The sequence below is a fragment of the Cupressus sempervirens genome, chromosome 9 (assembly GCF_028749045.1).
Source record: "Cupressus sempervirens isolate cs-2001-9-10 chromosome 9, ASM2874904v1, whole genome shotgun sequence".
In the NCBI taxonomy this organism is placed as follows: Eukaryota; Viridiplantae; Streptophyta; class Pinopsida; order Cupressales; family Cupressaceae; genus Cupressus; species Cupressus sempervirens.
Genome location: NC_143126.1, coordinates 364,457,983 through 364,482,727, shown reverse-complemented (window position 1 = coordinate 364,482,727; position 24,745 = coordinate 364,457,983). Strand labels below are relative to the sequence as shown.

At 33.9% G+C, this 24,745-nt stretch overlaps 1 protein-coding gene across 5 annotated transcripts in view; it reads right to left on the bottom strand.

Annotated features, from left to right (window-relative positions):
* Positions 1-693: 693 nt before the first annotated feature.
* The window catches only part of OWL1 (DNAJ heat shock N-terminal domain-containing protein), a 267,015-nt gene continuing 242,963 nt past the window's right edge, over positions 694-24,745 (bottom strand). For 2 of the 5 annotated variants that reach the window (XM_089800116.1, XM_089800119.1), the window contains 4 exons: positions 14,429-14,506; positions 13,718-13,963; positions 1,346-1,453; positions 694-1,216 (listed from right to left, as the gene is read on the bottom strand). In XM_089800116.1, the coding sequence (XP_089656242.1) occupies positions 1,178-1,216; positions 1,346-1,453; positions 13,718-13,963; positions 14,429-14,506 (471 nt within the window). In that variant the 3' untranslated portion in view covers positions 694-1,177. Of the gene's footprint in view, positions 1,217-1,345; positions 1,459-13,717; positions 13,964-14,428; positions 14,507-24,745 lie in introns of all 5 variants that reach the window. The other 3 variants (XR_016356106.1, XM_089800117.1, XM_089800118.1) reach the window with 3 other exon arrangements.

The following is a 24,745-nucleotide window of genomic DNA, read 5'->3' as shown; positions in this document are numbered from 1 at the left end:
AGCACTAGCATCAACAACCCCACAGGAAGGAATGATAGGCCTCCCATTGCTTGAACACAATGGCAGCTCATCTGAAAGAGCATGCGAAATGGACAAAGCAGTTGCAGGTTACTTATTCCTATTGCCAATAGCCTGCAAAGAATGAGCAGGAACATCAGAATTTGAACTTGGAGATCCAGTGGGGGCCAAAGAAGCAGGAAAACGAGTGGGAGCCATTTGTTTGATCAACAAAGACTGTACTTTATTTAATAGTTACTTTATTAATAAATTATTTGATCTTCAGCCATTACAATAAATAATTAATGAGACTCAGAAATCCATGTGCAATAGCTTGTTGAAAAGGTTTTAGTGAGATGCTCCAAATCCAATACTAAAATGCCAAAAATATTGAACCTTGCTAACTTGCTATAAATAGTAGATGCTTGGAATCCCTATTGAATCAACTTGGATAGGCCAAAAATTGAAATTGCCTAGGCCGAATCTCTCTTTAGTCCCTCTAAGTCCTAGTTAGCCCATGAGACAAAGGTAAAATGGGCTAACCACACCACAAATTAATGGGATAGAAAAATGGAGATTACATATTTTATAAACGCTTATTCTGCACAAAATAGATGGCCGGTTTTTTTTATAAAGACATTGTTTTAAGTTTTTTTTGGTATATTTTGAATCAGTAACTTCTCAGAGACTCCATGCTATTGAATGGCATTTATGCATAAAAACAATTTTAACTCTTTTAATGTATCATTTACAAACTTTGAGTATCATATTTGAAAGTCAAATATTCCTTAGAAGGGATTTGATAAAAAAATTACTGTTCCATATATTATGGAACACTAAGAGATACCTAACTCAGGAAAAAGTGAACTCAAAATTGAAATTTCATCACATCCATCTTAATCCAGGATCAAGTAGCTAGAGAGAGGGTTCTCTCCATACAATTATTTGGATATTAAATATCTTTTGTTGCATGGATGATTTCTGATAACAAAAGCAACATGCACTTGAATACTCGTTCCCAGGTAAAAATTGATTTGTGAGGTAGAGATCTGATAAGAATCAAATCTAGAAGCAATTAAATGATATTAGCATGGATTGTGGAATTCTCATAACATTAAAAGAATGATTTTCTTTCAAAATATGCAGATTAAGGTTGAGATGTCAACATTCTCATATCCTCTCACGGGAGTTGAAGTCCACCATAATCATCAACCACTACCTGCACAAAAAAGGAGGAGATTGTCATATTACAGACTAAGTTGTAAATTAATCCCACATTTTACACATCACAGATAGCTGCAAAACAGATCACATTGCACAGACAAATTAAGAAAGAGAAGAATCATACTTTATATGGATGATCTCGGAAGGTGTATGATACTTCTAACTGTTTAGGTTCTCCAGGACATGGATCACAAAATCCCATGATGCCTGATTTCTTAATCCCTTCATGCAGCTGCACTTGAATTTAGATCAAAAGTTAATAACAAAATCAGCAAAGAGATTTAGAGAGGAGAATTAAAGAAGAATAGGCATTTGGAAAGCTGTAAATGTGCTCGATGACCACTCAAGTACTCGTGGAATAAACAACAATAGAAATGATGAAGTGAAATGTCTTTCAAGAAAAACTAAGGCATAAATTTCCTTTAATCATTTGAACATTTGTTTTCAATCCACAATATAAAAGCTATCATTGACAATGGTACATTTTGTATATAATTGTGCACAGATTAGTCCCTTTTTATGTTCTTATACATGCTGTTTTCTGTGTATTTGAACAAAAAGTTGTTATATATAACCGATAATAAAATTACTTGAAGAAACCAATGAAATGATACATAAAAATTTGTATGCAATATGTGGAGAAGAGCATTCCACAAAATCATGCATACAAAATACTGATTTTGCTCTCACCAAACAAAAATCAATTATGTTGCATGGCCTCTGTGTGTGTGTGTGTGTAGATATAGATATATGCAAACAAATACACATGCATGTGCGATAGCATCTCTGGGGGTTTTCTAATATTCCCTGAACAAACATTTTTAGAATGTGAGGACAGATCAAAAACATCCTCAGGCAGTCCCAATGCCAATTGCATGCCCAAAAATGTCTTTGAATCAACACTCAGTCATCACAGACATCCCTTGACCATCCCTGAAGGACAAACTTGGAGTTTTTTTTAAAGAACTTTAAAAGTGATGGGTCCACAAGGCCCCAATAACCATTTCAAAACACTAAATATCTAAGTTACCGATTCGGCCTCCTGGAGGTTGGATGCAAAAGCAGATATGGATGGGTGCTGGAGGCAGATGGGTGCGCTGTGGGTGCGACCTGGATGCCACTTACAGGTACCCGGATGCAGACAGATGCCTCTTTCAGGCATCCAGGTGTGTGTGAGTGGCATCCGGATGGCACTCACAGGGCACCCGGGAGCATCCACAGGCTTCCTCATCCAGAAAAGAAAGACAAACATTTTTTTAACATGTGGCATGGTTTTATTAGGCTTAAATCATGAGTAAAATGAGTGAAATAATTAAACAAATGTAATAAAAGATAAGAATGATACGATAGATTTGAACAACAATGAGACATTGATGCCTTAGAAAAATTCTTTGTGGGTGAAAACTTCAACCAAATAATACAATATGCTGAGTGCTTATAAATGTCTTACAAAACTGATTCCACAGCTCCTTTTGAATTGCAATAGGTTTCTTTACAAGGGTTTCTTTTGGGCTGCTGTCTAGTTGAGCTTATATGGAAATGCATTTTGCAAACCTTTTCAAGTTTGAGAGCATTTTAAGTTGCCATTTTTGTGACAAATAGTGAGAGGAAATTCTCTCTTCAAATTGTAGGACAGGATTTTATTTTTAATTAATCTCTACCTAAAATCTGAAACAAGTAAACAGATTGTAGATTATGTACCTTGTACAAATAACTATCTAGGGGTTTTGCATCTAAACAAAATACTTGAAAGAAACAATGTAGATCATCTTTTGATCTTGAAGGTAAAATACAAGACTGAAATACTTATCTCATTTCTTTGCATATACACACACGTGTGCGTGTGCATCCGCATCCCCCCCCCCCCCCAACCCCCACCACAATTAAAAGAAATCCCGCATGCGCTTTGGAATCCGCATCCAAATCAGTAACTTAGAAGAAGAAGAGAAGAGAACAGCAGTAGCATTGAAGTAAGTCTGTTACATTATTTTCAATTTTTTCCAAATGTTTCATAGTTCAAAGCCTTAAGAATTATAGATTATTTTTTCAGTTCGGTGATTCAGAGCCTAGGGTAGAGCTTGGTGGACAGCCCAATCAAACAAATTCAAGTAGGTTATAAAAAATAGAGAAGACGAAATCTAGTCAATATGCTGAACTGTAACACCAAAGTTTATGCTAGTTTTGTACGTTATGTTGAGAACAAATGCATGATGGCTATGCTTGGCAGCTACTCAGTCCTCTCTAACCTAGAAAGAATGCTTATGCATGTTAATTTACAAATAGGGAGGAAGATATGCTTGTTGGAACCGAGAAGTTTCAATGTTACTTCAACCAATATCTTTGAGAATATCAAACTACAAAAACACAATCATTACAATGCTTGGCAGTACAGTAGCCAAAGACTAAGCCCATGGAAACAGAATGCTGTGGTCTTTTAAGAATTAATAAAGGTATTTACAAACCCTGCTTCTTTTTTATGAGTTTGGACATTGCATATGCAGTACAAGAACTAATGTATTTGGCAACATCTCAACCGATTTTTCTCCAACATTGCAAGAGTATTTTTCAATCCCAAACTGTCCAGCAATCTTGTTGAAGCTTCATGATGTGAACAAAGTAGATTACCTAACCAGTTTCCCTCTTTGGTCATTTTCACAGTTGCTTTTGTTAATATTTGTAGCCGCAGGAGACATTTTTATACCTGTGATGGGCTTGTTTTCCTTCTTGATATTAACCTTTTCTCAAGCTTATCAGTTCGGTTCTGCCTTCCAGTGATATTATTATCTGTTCATGTTGGTAATCTCATTACTTCTCTTCCATATCATTTCTTTAAGAAGTTTGCTCTTGTCATCATCATCAAAGCTCCTCATCTTCATGTTCTTCCTTTTGCTATGGTGGTTGCTATGTGTGTTGTACCAATTATTTTGAAGATGCTTCATCTCTCTGTTGCTACTATAAGTGCCCAGATTTAATGAGGATATAATTCAAGTGTCATTGGGCATAAAGCTGTTGAGATTACCATTCGCAATTGTCATGAGCCTTCAATTCTGATCAGAAATTTTTGTTATCATTTGTTACTTCCACAAAACAGGAGTGGCATGATCACATATGGTGTTTCTATCCACGTGGGTTTGGATTCCTCGAGGACTTGAATCATCTTGGCTTCGTAAGTACTTTTGAATTACCATGACTTAGACATTTGTTATGGCAGCTAGTTTATTTTCAGATATTTAGTGTGGCGATTTTTTGAAGCGGAACTGGATGTGACTTTACAGCATCTGTGATTATTGTATCTGAAACAGATCATTGTATATTTGCTTCAGCATTTAATGTATATGTTTAGACACCGTCTGTATGATGAGTGCTTTGACAATTTTATCATGTCTATATTCTCATTTAGTATCTATGAGATACATGTGTATTGTTCGTATTGTAGGATTTAAGCAAGCCATGCTTGAACCCTCATCAGGTTTCTTCTGGTTGATAATCAGGAGTTAGTAATCTCTGATTTGGTTTAATCATCTGTTCAAGCTTGAGAACTTTGTACAGAATTTTGAGTTTTTAATAAAGGATCTTTTCTAGGTGTGGTTGGGGTTTTCCCTAAAGTACGAGGGTTTTCCAAGGATAAATCTATGTGTCTATTTGTTCAAGCACTGTGTATAAAGTATCTGCTCCCAGGTTTTGCTATTATAGTTCAAAGCATTAACATGGTGTCAGAGCTAGGTTTAAGTAAAGATACTGAATTAGGCTAGGGCAATTGGATTCTGAAAAAATTGTGATGACTAATGGGTGTCAAATATGTTGTTCGATGTTTGTTGCAGATGTTACAATCTCAGCTATCAAGGCTTCTCACGCAACCTTGTCCATAGCTTCCATTTTTCATCAACAGGGAGGATGCGATCATGCCCGTCAATGCTTATATGTTTGACATTCATGGCTACGGGGATAGCAGTTGTGTTGGTGTTCAAATTTGCATTCTCTAATTGCAATATAATTTTATGATGGCAAAAGAACAATTGGTGAATTGTGAGGAAGATTAGACAATCAGGAGATAAGTTTTTTATATCCATGAATTTTAATCTTGATTTTTTATGAAGTTAATATTAATTCATGTTATAACACTAGGAATTGTGTATCATGTATGTTTTTAGCACTAAGCTGTATATTTCTCTATAAAAGTGTCATGAGAGCAGTTGAAGATTAAGGAGCCGGGCAAATTATCAAAGGTTGCGGGACCATTTCCATGTGTAAAGGTGAAAATTCAATATATAATATAAGGGGATATTAAGCCGATTGGGCTTCAAACTATTAATCGAAAGGGTAGTTTGAATAAATTTGTTCTCTATAGTTATCATGGTATATTTTGGGCCATACTAATCTTTGGTCACTCTAATGTTGCCGTCAGATATTAAAAATGCATAATGCTCGAAAGGAAATATTATATCATTTGATATTTCAAATAACTATAGTGCCGAGCTAAAATATTAGACATCAAACACACTTATTGGTGGAACATTTGCATTTGTTGTTTGGAACAGGTCGGAAGACATGGGAGGTGACATAGAGAATGTCTTGTGGGGAATACAACCCACCCACAGGTCAATAAAATCAGGTTTGCATTCCTCTGCAAACAGTTTGAGTGCGGTCTGTGACCAAAGAAGGCAGACTATTCCTTTTGTCTTCACTAGGTGTGAAAAACTTTAGCATACGATAGTGTAAAGTTCTTTCAATATATTCTTGGCGTTGTTGTAGACAAGGATTAGCAAATCTACAGAGTCATGATCTCGGCTGTGTTGAGGTGTACTTCATTGCAATGATAATTCAAACCATTCTTAATTCTGTGAACTGAGGGAGAGCAAAAATCACAGGCATCACCGTAAGCTAAGTAACACAAATCGATTATTATGGAGCCCAAATCTTCTAATGTAAAATTTGAGAGTGGAAGACTTGCAAAAAGTTTTCGAATAACCTCCTAGCTCATGACCTCTTGCCTAGCCAGACTCAAAATATATGTGTGTTCCCATAAGTGGATTTGGATATTCAGGAACTGGAAGTTTACAGGCTGAGACTGAGGAAGTTAGACACAATATGGAATAGATGCTCTGAATTCAAGCTTGTGTTAGATAGCAAACTGCAGTGGGTAGAGTTATAGGTTTTACAGAAGTTGTTTCTCATTTCAACCTTTAGGAGAGCTAGTTTTCTTATTCCGCACGTTCTTTTGCTCACATTCACAGCGTGAAATGAGTTCTTTGTGATTCTTCCCTGGCCGAATATCGAGTTCATTGTTGACTCACAGTTAACTGGACAACATCTAATATCTTGAACTGCTGCCTGGACACGTTTGATATCGTGGCTTCATTCCTTTTGCAGGTGCTCTTTTCTGTTATTTTGGTCCCCATTTCTTTGATGCTGCGACTATAATTTTATAAGTTCATTCATGTTCCTGTTGGCATTGATGAAACGTGTGCACATTTGTTTGATGTTGTTTGATGACTTGTTTGATACCATTCCAGATTCCTTCATTTGTCGAAATTCAGGTTTTCTATTTGGCCGCCATTTGACAATGTTCATTATGCTATTTGTTGTTGTTCTAACTCTTTTATTTGGTCACCATTTTGGCTGCAGCTGCTTTAATGGGATTTTCTATCCTCTTTGTTGTTACCATACTGGTCTTTTTAGGCTGATGCATGCTGTGACTGGGGTTTTGCCTTATCCTGAGATCTCTTTTCTGGCTGTGAGCTCTAAATTTTCTCATCTGAGCTTCGTATTCATCTGTAACTTGAAAACCCTTCACCTTTGACCATAACTTGCTTGATAACTTCATCTTTCTCTCTTGAAGAACAGCTGCATCAGTTTTCCTGCTTTGTTCTCACCAAAGTATATCTCTCTCCTTTGTAAGAGCATAAACCTTCAGTTCAAGAGCCCCAAGACATCATTGGTATTTATCATGTAATGCATCAGATTCTGCCTCAGGAGGTTTTCTCTTAAGATACTCGGTTGTATTTCTCGGCTGCTCATTTTCATTACTTTTGTTAATACAAATTGTCCTGGCACATTGATTTTGGATCACTAATATTATAAACAACAAATCTGGAGATTTTTCTCTTGCTGTCAATGAATCTTTCTTGTAGATTTATGAATTGTTATCCACAGTATTTTATCTGAATGAAAGCAAGAGTTTCATTATTTTCTGGACCTTCTCTTGTTGCAGATCTTAATTGGAAGCTTCTTCCTCCTTACTGCAATATGATTTTGTTGAGTTTGCATTCAAACATTCCACTGTTTGGCACTGATAGTAAAAATGACCTTGAGTAAACCCATTCAGCATATAATCTTATTGGTTGTAATGCTACTACAGCAGCTTCCATAACAAAATCTACTATTTGTCTGTCATTCATGAAGCTTATCATTTCTTGTAGAGTTGAAATGAATCTTGAATTGCATTAAAACAATGTTTTATTAAGTATCTGTAACTGTAGCATTCATTTCTTCAGTAATTTATTTCCCTTTGCTTCAAGATTACATTACATTGTTTGTTATAACCCCCAATTGGTTATAGCTTAAATAACATTTATTTCCTTCACTAATCAGAAATTTGGCATTTTGTCAGACACTTTGAAAGCAAGCTCTGCTATACCCTTCGAGTATGTTGTTGAATGTGATGACACTTGGATTTGGTTGTGTTTTAGTTTATGATTTCCTCATAAGGCATGTACAACCATGAACAAAGACTGAAATCTATTGCAATAATTACCACTACCCATAAGTCTCCAAGACTTTTCTTGCAAGTATTTTAGAAGCAAAGACATGAGTATTCCTTCACCAATAATACTTAATGTCAAATTCAATATTCTTCTTGCAATTGAAATCAATAATACGAGATACTAAATTCAGAATCCTTTTGCTACTGAGACTTAAACAAATCAGAGAATTACAACATTCATTAAAACCTGGTAATAATCTCTCATTTCAGCCTGTGGCAGAATTTTGCAAGCACTTAATTCTTCCTTCGGCAGACTGAAAGTCCAGTGATAGCTGCTCTGCTCAGGAATGCACATGGATGTTGGACACCAATAACAGGCTGTTGCGTCCCAATCAACAACATGAATCTTAGCCACCAATACAGGCACTCGAATGCATACTAAAGATGCCCAAGTTAGGCATATAAGCAGCCAGCTGGGTAGGGAAATTAAACCCCCAATGCGCACAACAGCAACCATGTCCAGGGCAGGAAATGTGGCAGCATTTCCAGAATTTGAAGGGCAGAGATAAAACCAAATTGCAGACCAGTTGTATTTGATGAAGAAAAATAAATTCACTAATTCCCAGCTCTAAAGCATCCACCAAAACCAGTCATCACAGTAAGGAAAACACCCACTGCAATTTCCCACATATGCAGATCAAACCCTCCAATGTGCAGGTAATAATGTAATTAAACTCCAGCAATTGATTGACTTCCCAGGCACAGTGAAAATAGTAGGGAAAATTCCTTCAATCGGTTATACCACAACTACTAATATAAACTCCAAAGTCTTCTTACAAAGCAACAGAAAGTACAGACATAGAAGATAATTCAGTTAGAATAATTCTCAGATTTGAATCTACAATACTTCAGCTGTAGATCCAATGAAACATCTTAGAATTCAGACCCTTATAAATCAGCAAGGATATAGAAGATTAGAACTCTAAAAAGCCACAAAGGCAATAAAAGAAAATAAATATTCAAGCATGTCATTCCCAATGAAATGGGCTTGTATTTATATCCTTCAAATTCCCTTTTGTTGCCAAAATGTAACTTCACTCAAGAAGCTTCAGCACACAACATTAATTAGAAGCTTTCTCTAGATTCTCTCAATCGACTTGGCTTAACCAATTAATAAATGACACTTACCAATGATAACTTAACTTTCAACTTAAAAGAAATTATAAAGTTAAATTATAACTTTATAATAAGACATTTAATAATTAATAATAATTTGGCCACTAAAAATATAATAACTCCCAAAATACTCATCATTTAAATATGCCATTTGAAATAGGAGTCATACCTATTATTTCTCCATGTGACCAAATGCACTTTCCAAAAATAGAAAGGGTCCATCTCAATCAACACCTGACTTACCACAAATAGTAAGTACACCAAACTAAGCCTAAACGAAGTCCAATCTGAGCCAAACGAAGACTAATTGGTAGCTTACTGAATTGTAGAGAAGATAAGAAACTTCCAAGCCAAGCCATTGTGTTAGAAGACCCTCTATACACAATAATTAGCCTACAAGGATCACAATAATAGGCTAAACTCTCAAACTTTGATACTGGCCAAAAATGGGGACATTACATTGTTATAGGTATTTGTATTTCTTTCTATAGAATTGATTGGCCATCTTTGTTTATAGCTTTGCACTAATCTGTCCATCTTGTATGTACAAGCTGAAAATAGTGTTCAATTCATGTTTCAACGACATAATACAATATTTGACCTGTAGCTTGCAACATCCTTTATGTAGCATATTGTTTGACCTGTAGCTTGATACTTGTCCTTTCTTCATATCATTGATTATACATCTTCCCATTTATGCTGTAGCCGTGTGTTGACAATTTTCATACTTTCATCTTGAAGCTTTTGAATGTTGCTGCACTTGTTTCTATTCATAATGTTTATGCTTTGCATACTAACATTTCATCATTGCTATTGCTTCCTTCCAATCAGATTCTACAATACTAACTCTAATAAGTACGTCAGGCTCAATAACCCTTGTGGGAGCCTACGGTTATATCTATGTACTTATTAGATATAGGATTTTGCACAGTATTAATAATAAAAAGTTTTGGTATGATTGCTTGCCTCTTTTACTATTGGTATGCGTTCCTATTTTTTGAAAATGCATAGCATCTTAGGAACATGAAAGTGATGGAGAGGTGAGATACTAGCATTGCTTAAATCCATTGGATCTAACATTTTTCCTCTTGTCATGTAGGATTTGGAGGCTTGGAGGGAATGTGATGCAGAACAACAATCAAGTGCGAACAAGAAGGCACAACTCGACCAGTCATTACAGGCAATGACTAGTGCCCATGACCCTTTCCTTACTCTTTTAATTCTATCATGTTATTCATTTTTAAAGAGTAGGAACATGTAGCAATAGTTTAGGGGCTACTCTCACAGTCAATTGTGTGAGAGACATTTTACTTTCAGCTTTTAAATCATTTCATTGTTCAATGATTGTAAATATCAATTGTATTGTTATGATGAATAAAACAAGGATATTGTCTATTCTTTTGGCACATAATGAACATGATCTCCATATGCATGAACTGAATAATAATGTAAAATGCTCATGCAATTGTGAAAACCTTTGTGATTCATTAGGACAAAATTTGAACGAGTAAAAATTTACTAACAGTGGTATCAAGCCTAACCTATAATTCAAAACAGGGTTTTTATTTGAATATTTTAATACCCAATTTTGACACCTAAGTATGAAAAACATTGATGTATTCGTACTCCAATTGATCTCAAGCCTAATGTAGCTAAGAGAACTTGGTTTACTAGTCATCATAGTTTACAATTAAATAAAAAGTAACTTCAAGAACCGCTGACTATGAAACTATTCTACATATTTACAAGCATGTCCAGGTTATCCTCATGTTTTGTGTAGTACTTTCTCCACCATTTTTTCATTGAAAAAATCTTTCAGAAGAGAAAACATAATATTTTATTTGTTAGAGAAATTCTTAATTGCATAGCATGAAAAGATCAAGTTAAGCTAGTTATCTAAAACATTCATATCTAGCTTACCTTAAAACATGGAGATATCTAGATTGACTTGTACTTTGTATGATGGTGTGACCTCCAAACAGTGCTATGAGTTGGAAAGTATCAAGACCTACCTCAAGAGTACCAAGAATCGGTCAACAATATGTACTCTTGATGTGTTTATGTAAGAGCCCTGCTGGATCACTGTAGAATTATGCTGAAGAGTTTTGAAAGTTTGTAATTTTTATCTTATTTTTTGGATATATGTTTTTTTTTTTTTTTTTTTAATTTTTTTTTTGGTGTTTTTCAGAATATAGAAAAAATGCACATACGAATAAATTGAAAATCAAATTACTAATATTGCCAGCTCAAAATCTATGAATTGCAATTATAGTATTTGCAATTCTTGCAAACAATAACTTAAGGATGAACAACCAGAAAAAAGAACCTATGAATGTTGTATCTCGTTTCAGCAGAATAGAAAGAATTTCCATGCCAAAGATAATAGATTTCAGTCTGTATATAGACCACATCCAGTAATAGAGTGTATGCTTCCTTCGAATCACCAAACGCAGGTCTCATACACGTCCTTCTGTGGCATTAATGATCCAAGTATAAGCAATCGAGGACCACTCCAAATATAGATAGCTCTCCAGCTGCGAGCATAAACGCTGCCCAACAGAGATGATTGCAGCAGCTATGAAAAAAATCTATAAATCAGTATTGTTGAACACCAAATGCAGGTCTCGTAAATGCCCCTTTGTGGTGTTAATGATCCAAGTATAAGCAATCGAGGACCACTCCAAATCAGATTGCTCCAGTCATGAGCATAAACGCTGCCCAACAGAGATGATTGCAGACTCAAATCTGTCTCTCGGCAGCTATGAAAAACAACTATAAATCAGTATTGTTGAACACCCAGCAATATAGCAAATATCTCCAACAATCCTCAGCTTCAGCAGCAAATATAACCCTCTTCCCTTGGATGCCAATTTCAGATCATGTGAATTCCAAATTGATATACAACAGCATCAATTTGGTGATTAATTAGAATCAGAATTTAAACACAATTCACTGGTTCTTTTACCAGCTCAAAATGCCAAGCAAAATGGAGGAATCAGTCCTCTCAAACCCCTTCAAGAAACTCACAAAATTCATGAAAGGATAAATCAAGAGATGGATCGATTTTACTCACGAAGTCATTTTTATTACACAAAATGGAACTCTACCTTCACAGTTTTCACTAACAAGTCTTCAACACACCATTGAATTATAATAAAGTCAGCTAAGTTATTCATTAAATATTACTTAATTAAATGAAGCTTAATCAACCACCGAGAAAGCCAAGTCATCAAGTACCTCAACTACACTGCTAAAAATTGAAACTGTGCCTGAACTGATTTCCTATAAATAGCAAGTCTTTCAATTGAGACCCTCAAAACACCTTGTCATCTCACAAGGGTCGCGATGATGAATTGACATCGACAAGCTATTGGAATTTGCTAAATTGGGGACATTATAGTTTAAAGTAGTATTTTAACATTTCCTTTATAATAGTAAATTAAGTCTTTAGGGCATGCTTTAGGAATTTTCTTTTATTCTTTTAGTTAAGATTTTCTCCTCTTCTTTAATAGTTGTCACTCTTATCCTTCATGGATAAAGCCTTTGTAACTCTTTAACTGCTAAATTGGGGACATTATAGTTTAAAGTAGTATTTTAACATTTCTTTTATAATAGTAAATTAAGTCTTTAGGGCATGCTTTAGGAATTTTCTTTTATTCTTTTAGTTAAGATTTTCTCCTCTTCTTTAATAGTTGTCACTCTTATCCTTCATGGATAAAGCCTTTGTAACTCTTTAACAAGGAAGAACATCTTGCTAATCATTCTCTTTTGTATTTTTCACAGCATTATGTGCATGGCATTCCTCCAATTCTTTCTATCGTCTTTGCAACCCATCATCTTTTGTCATGTTTCGGAACACCTTTGGGGTTGGCATCACTAAAAATTTGTCTGCCATCTGAGGACATTAGGAAAGTATGACAGCGTCATGGACTCGTGAGTGACAAACCCTAATATATTTATCACTACAACGTAACTCAGAAATGATATGAAGTGAATTATGCTCATATACCTAATTTAGGCTCCAAGATATAATGCAATGAGCAACCCAAAAAGATGGATTCGATAAGGTTCTATGCAGAAACAGTTCAATTAATAATTGTGGTTAGAAACATATAGAGTGCAATTGAAAAAGAAAAGTAGACAAGGCATTAACAACATACAGAGTTATAACAACAAAGTTCATTTTTCTAGTTCTATATATTATCTCTAAGAAGAAATGTACGCTAGCTATGCCTGCTTACTCCTGTCTAGCCAATAAAGTTTGGTTATGTACATTAATATATGTAGGAGGAAGGTGAAGCATCAGTTGAAACCGAGATGTTATATATACTTCTTCAACTGTTATAACTAAGCATTTTAGTGAAATGACCAACTACCTAACATCTAACTTTGCTTGGGTACTGCAAAGTATGCTTGCAGAAAACAAGTTACATAAAGGATCAACAATAAAATTTCAGCACGAAAGAACTTGCGCTCAGCAAAGATACATTAGGATGCACCAATAGACAACAAACCAAAATACTCAAAACACCAAAACTCACACAATACGACACAACAAGAATGCTTAAGCAAATGGGCAGGAAACTACCTAAGATAGGGCAAACAAAGCAGATGTACCTTAAGCTGGCCCGAATCATCCACCAAAAAGTTCAATGGTATTGTAACATCTAGTATTGGCAATGGTAGTTCATCATCAATGCCCAGTGTTGTTTCCTCTTCCTTTTCACTATGTCCTTTGAGATTCCCATACACAGCTTTTGTAATTACTAATCCTCCTCTCTCAGCCTGCTTCTTTTGTTTTCTATTAGCAACATTCTGGAGAAGTGTCTGGGCATTGCTTGCTGCTGCTCTTGCCTCAAGTACCTACAATCTAAAACTTAATTAGGTGTACTGAAAATCAACGAGTCTACATAAAACAATTGGCTACATAAAACATCACTCATTTAAATTAAGAATCTTTTTTCACAACCCAATTATAATTTGAGAAAAATAATTAGTGCAGACATCAATTACTTCTTTCAAGCCAAATATGACTTTGTTCGCAATAGCACCATAAGGATTCTTATGGTGGCATGCATCAAGAAAATGTAGAATGAGTTATTTTCCTTTGGCTTGTATATAATGACATTAAAGTTTAAAACAATCAATCAAACAAAATCCTTACTGTTTCTAATGCTGAGTGGCACATTTATAAGAAAAAGAAACTTTTCAAATTGTTTCAACTAAAAATTACACATCAAAAGAGCAAATTTGAAGCATTTAGCATACAAATATCAACAAATTGCATAAAATCCACTGAATAAAGATATGGATAGTATATTTACAAACCTGAGACAAAGTCTTCTGTCGCTTGTCTAGAATCTTTTGGTTTTCCCTTTTGCGATAGTAAGGTTTGATGACACAAACCTGGATTAAATAAAAGTTTTCAGTGGAAGACATTATATTTAACAGAAAGCAAACAATTTTTTACCAAATTTTAAGAAAACTATCTTACTTTCCCAAAAGCAAACAATATTTTAATAAATACTTAATAATGACAGAGATCTGAAATAATTATTAAAATTCACATTTTTTGTCATCTGTTTTTCACCTGGCAAATTAGTCTATTGAATGCCCATATTGTTGCCTTCTCAAATTTTATACATAACTGAATGGTACAATAAACTGCATGGAGGGACTATTTGTTTTACTTAAAATTATACCAGGGTTTTAGATCATCAAGAACATGGCTCTATGCTCAAAAGTGCAGACCAAATCCAACAAAATGTTCTCTTCTTACCACTTCATTGGATAAACAACTTGTGACCAAAACATAGAATGATATTAATGGATCTTATCAAGACCTAGTACTGGTTTCAAATACTCATTTGAAAGACAATTATGCCATGTTTGAAATTAAAAATTTAATTGAACTTGAGCCTATTGTATAAAAATCTAATCTAGCACCAGTGTCCCACAATGCCTCCGCCTTGTCAGCAGGGGCTAGAAGCATGGGCATGTCAGTTCATCATTGCGACCCTCATGATCTGACATGCAGATTTGAGTGTCTCAGTTTGTGTGAATTTCTATTTATAGTAAGTTGGGTGAGCAAGGTTTCCATTTTTGGCAGTGCAATTGTGACACCCTCAGTCCAGACTCCGTCAATATTTTATTGGGCTTTAATAACGAATTGCATATTGAAAGTTATTTATTAAGTCTGACTTAATAAATGACTTTATAAGCTTCATGTTCTAATTTGATATTGTGTTGAAGAAGCCTCTTTAGTGAAAACTGTGCACAAGAAGCCTCTAGCCATTGAATTATAAAGGAGTTATTATATTCAAACATTGAATATGCTTCCAAATGCAAAAATCATAAAAAGTGAAAAGTGTGAGCATTAAGCCTTTTAAATGAGAAGTGTCAGCATGAAGCCTTTCAAATGAAAGGTGTGAAGGAGAAATTTTTTAGATTGAAATGTTATAAAAGCAATGCTTTCTGAGAAAGCAATTCATTCTTTGATTGCTTTTTACTTTTTTAGAGTTTCTCTCTAATGGTTTGGTCCGTTGGACATGGGGTTTGAGGAAATCTGAGTTCCTCCTTTGCACTTTGAGTTGGTAATTGATCCAGTGAATTATGTTTACTGGTGAAGGTGTATGAGATTGATTGGTGCTGAGGTATACCAAACTTCTAATTCTGGTCTGCTTATTATCAATCTGAATTTGAAGGTATTGTATGAGTCTCTTCATTTAAGTTGCTGCAATTGAGAATTGATCAGGATGGGTTCTTCTAAGGATAATTATCTGTAAATTTTGGGCTGAAGGGAGTCACTGAGAGACACCTAAACAAGCTGCGATCTACTGGTTGAAGCAGCGATTGAATACATACATTGGTGTGGGTTTGTTTGTACCTGCACTAAACATTTCTTGGGAAACAGTATTTGCTACAGACAGGCCACTCTTGCTTGGCGTCATCTCCCATAGCAGTGTTTGGAGTATAGGTCTGAAATCCTTATATGTGATGCGGGAATTCTTCTATTTCTGCTGCAACTTATCTAACGCCAAAAACATTTCAGATTCTTTAGTTAATTGCTACATTTTAAAGTTTATGACTGTATTAATTGCATTCGTCAAAATTTGTAATTGAACATTGTGCTGGCAAGCTATAGTAGCTTTCAATAATTGCCTGCACTAATTGTATTTGTTTCTCAAGAATTTATAGATATTCTGAAAATTACAAAAAGCATATACAGTTAAAATCCCAAAAAATATTGCAAAAACTTCCAAAATGAAAAGGCAGAACAAAATTCTTTAGCACATTCCCTGAGGGAGCTAGCAGGGCTCATTACATCAGTTTATTACTTCCTTCTTCATAGGGCTTCATTTAGTGTGCAGTACGAAGTGGACATTTGGTACCACTCCTTTTTCTAGATGTGTGAGGTCCTATCTGTAGTAGCCTTCTTCTCCCAGTATCACTCTGAGGCAGCCCAGGCCTCTTATTGGTCCTGTTGATTATCCTATTGGGTGGATATTTTGCAACTAATAGTTTTGTGAAAACCTAGTCAAAAAATAGGTAGACCAGCCACAACGTGTGAGACAAAGTCTCTCCTACATTAAGGGAAGGCTCCCCCATCTCACCGTTCCTTGGATCAACTTAAGGTAAGCAAGAAGTTGAGAGATTTGTGAGGGGTGTTACCGATATTCTTTCCTCTTAACTTTCAAGAAAGAAACCACTTATCCACAGAGCAATTAACGAGCAAGATAAAATCTCTAACTACACTTCTATCTAGTAGCCGGAAATGGTGATACCTATAAACTAACACTAACTCAAACGCTAGCTGAAAGCGTACCAGTTTGGCTCTAGGTCCTCTTTTAATCTAATTTATAAGAAAAATCATTACTATGATGGCACAAAGACTTCTAGAAGTAGGGAAATTTTAACTATTTTTTGTGAATTTGAGATGGTAACAAAAGCTACAGTCAAAGCTCCTAGTCTATATATTACCACAACTGCTCCCAGTCAAAGCTTCAACTCCGATTGCTTCTTAACTCACTATGCTCTTATTATTGAACACATAATAAAAACATGAATCAAAGACAATATGCATAAATTACAGTCAAAGCTTCTAATTTGCTCTATCACAATTGCTTTCAGTCAAAGCCTTAGCTCCGATTGCTTCTTTTATTCACTTTTGTCCTAGATTCATACTGCACGATCAAAGTTATGCTTACACAAGTGTGGTAGAGCTTTCTTGCATACAGCAAAAGATGACTTTTACAATGAGAGGACACTCCTTTATATAGTCAAAGGAGTTGAGAAAAAAGTGGAAAAAGTGGGAGCAACTCAACCAACTTTGACTCGGTCTAACTAACAAGAGAAATTTTTGGATTACATGTCATTACACATGTAAATCGTATTACATGTAACTACACAATTTCATGCAATACATCCTCTCCAATCTACAAACATTAAAACTAAAGAAGCAAGAAGATGGAAGAGAACTGAAACAATCCTAGGAATTGTTATGAAGGGTCTTGTACTTGGCAATGCTATCCCAGATGATCATAGGATCGGGAGTTCTCGTATTTCATGCCACTGCATTCACCTTGATAATCATGGTGTTGTGTCTTTTGACTGCCTGTGACTCTTTTAGATGAATTGTTCGTTGCCATTTGAAAACTTGATGTGATCAAGCTTTTTCTCATTCGAGTTGTCATGAATTCTCCTTTGTAGATCAGCACAAACTGGACTCTCTAACACTTTGAAGACCTTCTCCACAGTGTCTGGATGTAAACTTGGAACAACTTTCCACCAACACCCTTAACTTTTTTCTTTTTTTTGAAGCAAAGTGCATGTCACATTACCACACGTACTCAGGTTCGTGGACAACTATTGGGAAAATGAAGACTGAATGAATTAACGCTTGTTTGATTCGAAGCATGCCTTCTTTACTCGATGTCTTCATTCTTTATAGAAATTTTGGCATATCTTGACTTGCTGCAACATGAAAGTTTCAATGGGATTCAATCAATCATTGGAAGATATGGATTGTGACTCCACGAGAATATTGGCACCATGAATCTCTAAGGAGCAGTATATGCGGAGTATTGATTAGATACTCATAGAACATATGCAACGAATTGAGCGTGATATGGAAATTACATGCAAAGGGCTAAAATGGAACTTAGGCAGATGGATGGCATGTAAATGCGTATGTGAAAAGAATGAGTCCTTATAAAGATGCCTTGAGGAATGAAGGCTAGGCGCATGGGAATGCATGCAAATGATAACTTTTGAGTTTAAAAGTGTGACCTTTAGTCAAAAATAGGTTCTTTGGATGTCGTTACACGTAAAATGAACGTTCGTAAAATGAAAATGCCTGTAAATGGGAACAAAGGATGAGATTGCATGTAAATGTGGATGGAGGGTGAGATTACATCTAATCGCATGTGGAGAATGAGATGCAATGTGCTATGGTATGTAATGATGGACATGGAATGGAGTGAAGTGAAACATGCTCAAGTACTTGGGAAACAACTTGCAACTTCTTCCAAAAGAAGAAAAACAAGAAAGCAAGCAAACAAACAATGAAAACAAGCACAAAACAAACACATACCTTTTGTCTTAGACTCAAAAATGTAAACAAGAAAATTGCTATCAAATACAAATTCGAACTTAGATTTTGGGAAAAAACCAAAAGTATAAAAATGAGTATTTTCATCATTTTTAAACAAAAAATGCACTTTTCATGACATCTATATGGACAAGTGTTCAACGTCAAGCTAAAATATGCATGGAATTTGCAAGATAAGCATATATTGGTGAGAAAGTTTGAAAATGTCCACTTACTTGGAGATCAAAGAGCCAAAATAGCAAGAACCATAAACTTTGAAGATCAATTCTCCTCCAAATCTGGATTCTCAAACAATAATCTGACTTCTTCAATACTTGCATTCAACAAATATTAATGAGTAATGAAGGGTCAAATTCAACATGAGAATGCCAAAAACGTGGTCTCCAAAGGCAACAATGCACATTAAAACTCAAAACGACCCCAAATGGTCCAAACGTATGGGCTGAAAATGCCATTTTTTTGGTGTTTTTAACAAAACTGTGTCCTTTTCATGCAAAAATCTGGGTCATTTTTTCAAAAATGTTGCTCACAACTGCATATATATCAGTCGTTTTTGACTTGTTAATGAAAAAACCACTTCCCCAAATGCAAAAACGTGGCTCTAAAATTCATAAAAGTGGATTAAAAACCCAATTTTCTGGGGGTTTTTAGCAAAAACGTGATTCATAGAAGGCATGAAATGAAGCATTGTTGACATCTAGATATGAAAACATGTTCTTTAATAGCAAATATATCGATCAAAACCTCAAAACAACTTCTATTTGAGCCAAAACATGATCAAAATTGCCCCAAATCTGGGCGTTTTTCACTGGAATGTGGCTGAAAAATGCAAAAATCTGAGTCATTTTTGTCTTGGCTATGAAAAATCGTGACCCCCAAATGCATATATATGCATTAGAAGTCAAAGACAACCCGCCCTCCCCCCCCCCCGGTGATGGATTTCAAGCCATTATATGGGCAGATCTAAGAATTTTTGATAAAAAACGTGTTCTTGGAGGAGGAGAACATCAAGTTTTCTGCCCTTGAATCTTCAATTTCGGGTTCTATGGGGGCATTACATTTATCAAAGACAAATCGCACCTTTGGGAAGAGATTGCATGTTTTAAAAACATGTAATAGAGTCTCCTTATTCAAATTGCACTTTTTGAGTACGTGTGCATGTTTTAAAAACATGTCATAGAGTCCAAGTGCAAAATCACACCTTTTAGGGTGCATTACATATTTCAAAACACATGAAATAGAAGACCAAGTACAAAATCACACTTTTTGAGGTGCATTACATATTTAATAATATGTTCTAAAATGACCTTAAATATGGTTTACTCATGAAAAGTATATTTTTGGAAAACACTTAAATATGCATGACTCACTCTTGGAGAGTAATTGCATATTTTAAAACACATGTATGTACATGTTTTATGTGTTTTCAAATTGCCTTTTTGTTCAAAATCGTGGTTTCTAGAGGCAAACACATATTTTCATGTAAATGTGCTTGTAGACATGTTATTCACAACTTAAGTAATGAATTAAGCACATGTCAATTTAATTTTTGATGAAATATTACTTAAATGGGTCATAAATAATATTTACACTATATACATAAAAGATGTTTAAATTAAAATTCAAAAATAAATCAAACTATATAGTTAATATAGTCACTTAGGTGAAAAAATTTAAAAGCAACTCAACTTAAAAATATAACATAAAGTGTTCCTTAGTTACTTTAAGTGAAAAATTAAACTGATAAAGTAACTTAAAAACATAACATAATATTTTTCGAAAAGTGGATGTCAACTTCAAAATATAACATGATATTTTAATTTGTGTAGTTGCACTTGGAAAGTCCACTTTTTGAGCACTAAAATAGTAATATCTTTTGATTGCCAACTTCGATTAAGCCCTAAGATAGAGCGAAATGAAAGGAAACCAAAACCAGACTTGAGCAAAACCAAAGGACCAAAAGCCAACAAACACACTCAAAAAAGAACAAAAGGACGTTGAAGGCTTCCAAAATCAAGCATAGGATTCAACAAATGGAAAAACTAGAAAGACTTGACAAAAGCCTTCAGTAAAAAGATTCATTATATCAATTGGAATTGATTGGTTGATCAATATTGACCAATTTAATAATGAACTAATTCAAAGAAATGCGAAACTAAGTTGTAAAAGTTTCATACTATTACTTGCATTTTGTGGTGACAAAATGCATGACAAAATATCCTTATGTTCAAAAGTTCTTCATGGCATGTGTTTGGGAGGGTTCTCTTTTTCCTCCGGGGTTTTCACACTTCTTTTGTTTTTGTTGTTGTTTTCTTCCTTAAACACCATTTGGCATCCCAACTATGGGTTAGCTCCTTGTGTACTTGGCAGTCACTTTGACCCTTTGTGGTCTTTCATTGGACATTAATAAATTTATCTTATCTTGATTGCAACAAAGTACTACTACAAACTAATACAACTTCACACTAGAGAAAACTAAGACCCTTGACCCATATGTACTTTCAATGCATTTTAGCAAATAGTGATCTGGTACTAAATTCACATTCCTAGATTCTATGCGTTCTTCCATAATCATTTTGTAGAAGTGCAATTAGAACCTAGTAAAAAACAAGAAGGTTTGAACATGAACTTGCTCGAGTTACAACAATTAACATTTATATTAGCTTGATACACACCACAGTGGAATATTTGAAGGTTTGTGCCATTATTATCTCCTACAAATCCAAAATTTCCTCTGAAAAGAGGCAAATATACAAATGGGTTGTGAAAAAGTTGTGTTCCCACTTATTAGGCATTAATTGATAGTGCTACTTTCTAAAACAAGTTTACTTTTGAAAACATATAAAACCCGCCACACGTTATCGTGGTCTTCAATGATGGTGCAAAAATATCACCAACCAACATTTGGATGTCGCAACATAGCAAAGACATTGTACTTCTCAAAATTATAGAAATTAATTAAATAATTAGTTTAAGTTGCTGGAAAAGTTTTTTAAAAAGATAGAGTTTACATATTTAAAAGGGAAAACAAATTCAATAGTTAAATATTTAAATTCTCAAGAAATGAAATTTAAGCCAACAGCAGCATCAAGGTCAGTTTACCTTATTGATGCATGCATATGTTTAATGTATTGATCCAATTCTTTACCTTGAACCATTGTCATGTCCCTCAACCCTAATTATGATGTCCCCATCTTTCTCAAGTTATGTCAATCCAATAGCACAACTTTGGTAAGTAGGTCTCTACAGAGACAAAATTGGAAAAATATATATCCACATAATCATACATGAGAAAGTATATATGTTACTGATGACAGTTAAAATATATCCTCACTATTGTTTAACATGTAATTGTAATGTCCCCAGACCATTCGTATAAGGTTTGGTACTGATTTTCTTGAAATTTTATTACAAGTGACTTATTTTTATCTATTACTTATACTCAATTCTTTAGTTTGCCACAAATTTGAAGTAACAATATTCTGCAATAATGATGTTTCAATGCAAAGAGAACTTATCTTGCTGCTATGTAAGAATGATTCTTGATTACTATTAGGATATTTGATAGAGCAATATCAATTATACAAAATAGTATAAATAGCAACATTTTATATATATATATATATATATATATATATATAGTGAGGGAGACTTATGCATTTTAAAATGATGACCAAAACCCACTTTCAATATCAATGGCTTAGTGGCATAACCCAATTATTATCATCGACAGGAAATGCTTAATACAAGGGTTGCATATAGAAGTTGAAGGCATGGCTCTAATTGAGCAATGTACAAGGTATGAATGTTAAATATTGATCATTAACATGTGGTAGTCTTGAAAGATTACCTGATTGCACAGTGATATACTAGTTTATCCTGGAATAGGGAGAGATAGTCTTCTTTGTATTGCCTCCCTTAATCATTGGAAACGTCTTTTATATCTATAATCTGAAGAGATAAGCCACTTGACAAACAAATATGTTCCATGCCATTCTTATCATTTATTTTGTAAATTGTATCTCTTCAGTAGTCCTATCTGTTAATTGATTAGTCAGACCTCTTTAACTGTTGTAGCTTATTTATTTTCATAATATTGATTATTTGCAACATTGTTTATTTATTGCTGACTAACAAATCGTGATCACCTAATAGTCATTCGACCATTATTGTTATTATTTTATCAATCTCGCCGACCTTTGTTTTTCGTGGAGCATTACCACAATGTCTCCACTTTTGGTATTATTGTAGTTACCAATATATGTAATGCTATCAGGCCTTAAAATAGTCAATTTTCTGATTATGGTTGAACTTCTATTGTTTTTTATTTCGATAGGAAGTAAATTGTATTTATGTTCTTTGTAGATGTCTTTGCGGCTATACCTAGGGTACTCTATTTCCAAATGATAATTGTATTTGTACACTAGGCTTGTATCAACTGATTCCGTCAATGACTATTAAATTCCAGTGAAGTATCAAAGAGACAAAAGTATATTGGATATATCTATGGAAAAAGCTAATATATATTTATTATTATTATTTATTGCTTTGTTTTTTATTTGTCTCCATTATAATTTAATATTAGAATTACTATATATATAATATTTAATTTTGTCAACATAATTATACTTATGATAATGTGTGATTTATTATAAATTAAAATCATTATATTATTATTTATTTATTTAGTTTTTTTATTTCTTTAAAATTTGAATGTTATTATTTATCTAATTGACCTTAACTATTTAATTATTATTTATTATTAAAGCCTATTACAGATGAAGACATCATTGTCCGCCCTTCCCCAAAATTGTTTGTGCTCAAGCAATGCAAACCTTTTAGTGTGAATGGTGTCTCCTATATCCAATCCAATGACCTTGAAATGGTAATTTCAACTTGAAGATAGAATTGCAATATATTTACAAATATAAACTTATAAAATTTGAAGATCATAATACTTAGTTTGAAATACTAAGATGGAACTTATCTTAATATATTGTATGATTTTCCTCTGTCTCTTGCAAGTGTTTTTCTTGTTCCATGATGATAATCAGGTTCTAAGCTCTTTGGAAAGGATCTCCTACGGCTCTAGTTACCTTATGACTACTCTAGAACGATCCTCAAGCTATGTCACCATCTCATTATGTCTTTCTCATCCTAAGGCCTTATGGGTACCTTATAATTTGGCATATGCATCCTTATATTTCAATCTTCATTATAATTTAATATTAGTGTTACTATGTATATAATTAATTTTATTTTATCAACTTAATTATAGTTATAATGATGTGTGCCATATTATTATATTATTCTTTATTTATTTAATTAATTCTATTATTTAATTTTAATTATTTGTTTTATATTTGAAAGTTATTAGTTATTTAATTGAATTTAACTATTTAAGTATTATATATTATTAAAACTTATCAACTTATTTATAGTTATAATAATGTGCGTTTTATTATTATATTATTATTTATTTAATTAATTTTATTATTTGTTTTAAATTTGAAAATTATTAGTTATCTAATTGAATTTAACTATTTTATTTTATTTTTTATAGGTAATTGATTGAAGCCTAGATTATTTATTATTATTGTTAAGATTAATTATTGTTGTGTGTTAATTTCGAGTAGATTTGAACTCAAGACTTCTTCAATGAGAGGTTTGCAATTTACCGATGCGTTGTAGGCTCTTGCCTGAATTTAACTATTTTATTATTATTTATTATTAAACCTTATTTCAAACGGGGCATCATAGTCTGCCCTTCTGAAAATTTGTTTGTCCTCAAGCAATGCAAACCTTTTGTTATGAGTGGTGTCTCTGATATCCAATCCAACGACCCTCAAATGGTCATTTCCCTTAAGCTTAGAACTCCAATATATTTGCAAATATAAACTTATCAAATTTGAAGATCACAATACTTCGGTGTATCCATCCCTATAATCCTTGGGAAAGACTTTATCTCTTCCTAGACCTTATGGATACACTTATACTTTTGTGTATCTATCCTTTTAATCCTTGGGAGAGATTTT